We start from the raw sequence: 6795 nt of genomic DNA on the forward strand, positions 1-6795 counted from the left end.
CAGTCCAGACTCCAATCATATTTGGTTATGAGACTTATATTTTCTTGTATATAATATATATTTTTAGAATATTGCTGCTATAAATTTTACGTAGGTATGACAAAGCTAATTTTTTAGCAGATACAAAAAACAGCGATATAATTTAAGTGTAATATTTAGAATTGTAGCTGGAACAGCGAAATATTTTCCTGTGGCATTTTTCTCTTAATATTCTCTTTCTTTCTTCTTTTTTTTAAAGACTGTAACGCTGAAACATTGTCTTAGAAAATAATTTACGATAAGATTGCATGAAGTGCACTCAAGTAGTCACGTATTGTAATATAAACCTCCTCGTAATTAACTGTGACTATAATCGTGACCGATAACAACCTCTCTGAGCAATTACGATGCTCTTAACAGATAAATATATATAACGTTTTTCCTCATATACACATTCAGGGAAATGTTTTGCTGTTCCAGCTAGAATTCTAAATATTACACTTAAATTATATCGCTGTTTTTTGTATCTGCTAAAAAATTGTCTTTCATACGTAGAATTTATAGAAGCAATATTCTAAGAATATATGCAAGAAAATATAGATCTCATAACATGATTGGAGTCTGGATTAGAGTTTGGACTGATTAAACGTCATAGAGAAACTTTCTTGCTAAATTTGACAAATAGTTCAGATATAATTTCTATCTCTATTATCTATATTAATTAAATGCAAAACATATGTGGTATCGCAGTGCTTGCTAATCACTTATCTGTTTTAGCTAATTTTTCGTACCTAAGTAATTCTCGCTATAATTGCAAGATTACTTTTTCAAAGTGCAAACTTTACATAAGCAAAGAGATGATGATAAATCAAGAAAAAATATGACCTGAGCAGTGTAACGAATTAACTTGGATAAAGAGATTAAAATTAGTAATCTCGCTCCATAAACTTCGAAACGACACGAAGTGACTGAGTCGTTATAAGTTTGATCGCTGAAACACTTCCCGGCGCGTACAAACCGAGCCTGTAATTATCGGACGACTCGTGCCCGGCTCGCGTCTCTCTCCGAATTGTGCAACATTTGAATATTGCACATGTAAATATCGCGGTATATGAATCACGGCGCGTTATAGTTGAGGGGCATGTTAAATCGAGCGTTTCCGCATAAAACACCGGGCGCCCAAGTGTTTTGCAGCGGATCGAATTGCTCTCGACGGTATTCCCGATCCCGACACGATCGCGCCGCTCGATCTGCAGTCTACGAGAGGCGCACTGGTCAGATCTCGTGGGAGGAGGGGGGGGGAGTGAAAGCGAAAGGTCAGGACAGCACGGGGTCACTTAAAACAACGCTTTTACGGCGCCGTTATGTAACGCCAGACGGCGATTATGTATGTACGTGACCGCGCTTGGACGACATTATGCTTTTTTTGCCGTCGTTAAAACTCATTTTATTGGAGCTCCCAATTGCGCGAGAATCACCGTCAAAATCACTGAGAAATTAATTCCCGTCAGATTCCCTTGGTGAACGACAGGTTTTTCGTATCGAACAATTAACTTTCACGACTCCCGCGCCGATACATAACGCCGTGATTGTAACGCGCTCGTGCTCTCCCGCGCGCTCGCGCCCGCGCCGCACCGGTTATATTACTCCGTATTTGCATCGCGAGTAATGATCTCGCGCGCGTAATAGCGCGCAATTTAGATCGTCCCGACCTTTCGAATAAAGCATGCGGACGTGCAACGCACAGACAGCGTGGTCGCTTGCGAAATTCAATTCTGCTCAGCTGCAAAAAAACAACAACGTCCCGGGAACGGCAATTAAGATTAATTAAATTGGAGGAGTGAAGGGACAATTAATTGGCGCAATCAACTTGTTCCAATTGAATTATACACGTAGGTGATAAATGCAAATACGGGAAAAATACATCTTGTGCTGCAGCTGCTTCCTACTTAGAGGGGTAATTAACAGCTTTGTAAGAGAAATCAGTTACGCTTGTTTGAATGCAAAGTTATTATAGGAATACAACCGTTCCTTTCTCTCTCTCTCTTTTGAAAATTGCAAATCGCGGCGAAAGGATCGACGCGCGCAAGTTTATATATTGGCTTCTATCCTCGCGGGCACGATATCCTTCACGCGGAACTTTGTCCCGACCAAGGCGAAGAAGATGACGGGTTGCGGAGTGTAAGATCGAAATGTCAAAACCGCAATATCGTCGGTATTTAGGTAACTTTAATGCCGCGGCCGTATGTATAACGACGAAATGCCATTTTATTCAATTACCTACAATAGACGTTGAGATAAACTGTGAATTAAGATTTTATTACAGTCTTTTCAAAATTAAGTGCAGGAGAATAATAATATTACGCTTATTTCGTAAAAAGAAATTTTTCTTTCTCAATTTGCTTATAAAACAAAAAAAAATAATAAACTGCAAATGTCCGGACGTTCTCCCACAGTTTCATCTCGAATTAAAGCAAGCGATGCGACTGCTCGCTAAATATACGGCTAGCCTTATCCATCTGCTAGAACAGTTTACGACTATTTCGCGAAGCTAACGAAACTTGGCTGGTGTCCATAAAATATAGACGTCATAATTCACGATGGAACAACGCTACAGCTGTATTCGACCGAACAGCATGTTAGACACTCGCTCCAACATTTTAATTACTTATAATAAATCTCCATTGATGCATGAGATTCGTCGTATACTAGCTCGACCACTGTTCTCAGTTTTTATTCGATCGTAAATTAATCCTGCTACAGAGTAAACAATTTAATAAAATTTAAAAATATGAAAAAGAGATACTCCACATCTTCGTAAAATATAAATTATGACCCGAAGTTTAAGTCAGTCGCGCGACACTATCGTTCAACGAATCTCCTGCGAATTTTTATACCGCTTACATTTTTAGATTGCACTACAGCGATTGTTTTTATAGTAACAGTTTGCCTTACGTCCATCGTCGTAAAAATGTGTGCGCGCCGTGCGGTACGGCAAATTGCGATATTGCTATAATTATAACACAGGTCCTAAACGAGTCGCGTCGGTTGACGAAAGACGACCCGCAATAATAGGATGGTGACGAAAGGGGCATTAAGAAAGAATGGCCGCTTACAACGCGCACTTTCCCATTCGTGTCTCGGTGCAGCAGAATGGAAGCCATGTTCTCCGTGTCCTGATAGATGTCACCGATATCCACGCCGACCTAGAACAATTAGAAACTCGATTCGTTAGAAACCAATTTGACAAAAATGCAAAATTATCTGACTGAACGATTAAATAAATTTCCAAAATCAGATATTTCTCTTAATTTTCAAGGAAGTTTCAGATGAAGAAAAAAAAATAATTACTTTTAAATGTTTTAGCTTGATAATAAATATCTCAATTCGTTAGAAATTGATTTGGCAAAAATGCAAAATTATCTGACCGAACGATTAAATAAATTTCCAGAATCAGATATTTCTCTTAATTTTCAAGGAAGTTTAAAATGAAGAAAAAAATGCGATCAATTACTTTTAAATGTTTCAGTTTGCCACAAATTCTTCATTCTGAAATTTCATGACTTTTCTCTGACTTCCAGACAAAATTTCATGATTTTCCCTGACTTTCAGTAATATTAAAAAATTTTTTTGTATGTTCGTTTGATTCGAAAACTATTTGGAAACCGTTAAATATTTTATTGAGAGAGCAATTTAACATAGCAATATAAATTACTATTACTGTTGTTGACATTGCTTGCACTTAATTGTTAAGTTGTTAATATTCCTTTATCTTTTTCTTTTATACAAGGTGTCCCGTAAAAACCGTACCAACGCTTAAGGGCAGATTCCTGAAATCATTTTAAGACAAAAGTTCTAATACCAAAATTTTGAGACTATATAATAGTTTTTGAATTATAAGTGTTTAAAGTTAACTAATCAAATTGTCTAAAGTTGACGCGCTCAGATATGGCACAACGCAAAGTTCTAAAAACAAAAGCTGACTTATCGCCCCTTTTATTAATATCAATTTAAGGATTACATATGTGAATATAAGATTATTTTTATTGATATTTCTGCAAACACATTGCGCAATAACATTGTACAATAATCTTTTCTTTTTTATAATAATACTTTTTGTCTTTACATAATACATAAAGCGCAAACTGTCAGATAACATTTCATTCAAAAATCTGTTATCAATTGCATATCTTAAAGGCAAAACTGAAGTTATCGAACGGTACGTAATTAGCAAATGACTTGCTCTACAATTATTTTACAAAATAAGCTACTATTGCTAATATCCTAAAATAAAACTCATTCAAATATATTTAAACATTTTATTAAAATAATCCGAAGAAAACAAACATGAATTAATAACATGGATTTAATAACATGGACAAAAATGCAAAATTATTTGAACAAACGATTAAATAAATTTCTGGAATTGTGTTTTTTCTTAATTTTCATGGACATTTAGTATAAAGAAAAAAATGCGATCAATTACTTTTAAATATATCAGCTTGATAATAAATATGATTAAATATATCGAAAGAGATCACTTACATCCTTCACCCTCTCGTAATGAAGGCCGTCCGGTTGCGACGCGTTCCTGGTGACAGTCCACATCGGCAGGCTGTTGGCCGTCAATAGTCCTTCCGTGGGTTTCAACGAAAGGCTGATGTCTTTGCCGAAGGCCTTCAGGTGAATCTGCGGTTTCGCGTCCACGCTCCTCTTATGCACCGTGTGCAATACAGGCACGACTTCGTACGGCGGCACTACGGTTTGAGGATTGCAAAAATATTTTATATTTATAATCGCAAAAGTGAAGAACACAGAGCTCTTGTTCTCCCACGATATGTTTTCAAAAAAATCCCTGTTTCATTTAAACGCTACAATATTTTTTGAAATGTGATTCATACGCGTTTTACACAACATACATATTTATCGACGTTGGCAAGTTGTGATTAGCATTTCAGAATTAATGATTCTTTACCGGTTGATTACTCATGTAAGCGTGTAGTTGTCGCTAAAAAAAATCGCGACCATTTAATATCGAAAGCGCGACGCGACCAGGTAACGGAGCGACCCTTTCTAAGATCGTCAGAACGGTGACTCTCGAGTGACGGAATTGAGATGAATATTCATTGCGAATGATTCACGACGGAGAATTGGAGTTTAACGGCCCGTTGTCGAGCATGAAATATATTTCCGCCGCTGACCCTTGATTTCTTTGCCAGGGACACGTTGAAAAAAAAAAAAAAAAAAAATACGAGGAAGACGGAAATTCCACGTGGACAAGGTTTCGCGTAGAATGTACTCATCGTTAAATTCGACATGGATTTTACTTCGAGAATCAATGAATAAGATTTATTTTCGAGGAACGAACGACTTTACTCGATATTCTTACTACGCGGAAAAACGTAAACTGCAAGTCTCACGCAAAACAACGCAACGCGTTCAACTTCCTTTAATTACGAAACACCTCGTGCAGGAACGATAAATTAAAGTAGGCACTTGATTATTCTTGACGCGATTGTAATCGCATATCTACGATTGAATCACATTAGTTAATGACTCGATGCTCTTTTTTAACGCCGTGCCGGAGGGAGCGGGGTACGCAAAGAGAAACAGGAAAAACGGAAAGGATAACACAACGCGTGAGTTACTTTTTTTTTTCGCTTATTACCGGATTCGTGTCCCGTGTAAAACACCGATAGCATCTCTTCCCTTGTCATGTGCTCGTGGATCTGAAACACAAATGGGTTTAGGTGAACGCGCGGTTGTCGCAATACATTCTTACGTAATCGAGATCGCGACCGTCGTAATCTCGCGGCGCGGCTTTATCGATCGGCTCATGAATAAATCTGCAACGTGAGATACGCCGATCACGACGTTTATTACTGTACGATTAGTTTCCCAAACGCGAAATGACGTGTAGCACAATGGTGTTAGCAAAGCGAATTACCAACGCGCAAGGCGCGGCGCATCAATCCAAGTGATAAATCGAAGGAGACTCCTGCTAATTTGTCTGTGAGACGTAAACGACGTTTCCTGCTGCAGGAATCTAATCGCGGTTTACACCGTGATTATTCGCGCAGGGAAATGAAACGGCGGCGGAGAAAGAATTTCTGCGAGGATCTTTTGCGCCGGCAAATCTATAGCTTCCGGGATTCGCAATTTAGTCATTATTGGTCATTACGCCATCTCGTATGGTTCGTTTTTTTGCCCGCGCGTTCTTGACAGTTCCGTGACTCCAGTTTTGTCTATTTTCATTTTTACCCAGCCGAGGCAATTTAACTTGACGGCATATTGTCCCCGTCGCGCCAATATCGTGGGAATAACGGACGCAAAATCGGATACAGTAATCGGGAATGGTAACGCCGCCGGCAAAAAGACATCACGTTTCGTGTTGTAAAAAGTTACGTCACGAATGGTAGAACTATCACGGCTCGGAATTTGTAGATTAATCCACGGCTGGAATTTTGCGTTTCACAATGCAGGCAGAGCGCGAGGGCGATTAAATAACAACATCTTATAGTAATTACAATGGCTACAAGAGGCTTCTATTAAATAAGAGAAATAAGAATAGTAAAATTATACTTGTGCATATCGTGATAAAATAAAATAAAATTCTCTCAATTTTGTAAATCTACACACTTGAAAAATTTGTGTTAAATTTAACACGTCTCACATGTCCCAAACGGTCCACTCAAATTTTTGTGTTAATTTAACGCAAGATGAATATGTTAGAAAGTAACACAAACATTATGTAAAAAATAATACGAAAAATGTTACACTCTAATGCAATTTGGAAACGAATTGTGGAAACATTAT

At 37.9% G+C, this 6795-nt stretch overlaps 1 protein-coding gene across 6 annotated transcripts in view; it reads right to left on the reverse strand.

Moving 5' to 3' along the window:
• LOC105451467 (A disintegrin and metalloproteinase with thrombospondin motifs 18) overlaps positions 1-6795 on the reverse strand; it is a 65315-nt gene that overhangs the window by 18225 nt on the left and 40295 nt on the right. For all 6 annotated transcript variants that reach the window (XM_011691923.1, XM_011691928.1, XM_011691924.1 and 3 more), the window contains 3 exons: positions 5648-5708; positions 4525-4736; positions 3096-3185 (listed from right to left, as the gene is read on the reverse strand). In XM_011691923.1, coding sequence (XP_011690225.1) covers positions 3096-3185; positions 4525-4736; positions 5648-5708 — 363 coding nt within the window. The remainder of the gene's footprint in view (positions 1-3095; positions 3186-4524; positions 4737-5647; positions 5709-6795) is intronic.

This window comes from Wasmannia auropunctata, unplaced genomic scaffold (genome assembly GCF_000956235.1).
Source record: "Wasmannia auropunctata unplaced genomic scaffold, wasmannia.A_1.0 LD336051.1, whole genome shotgun sequence".
Taxonomy (NCBI): Eukaryota; Metazoa; Arthropoda; class Insecta; order Hymenoptera; family Formicidae; genus Wasmannia; species Wasmannia auropunctata.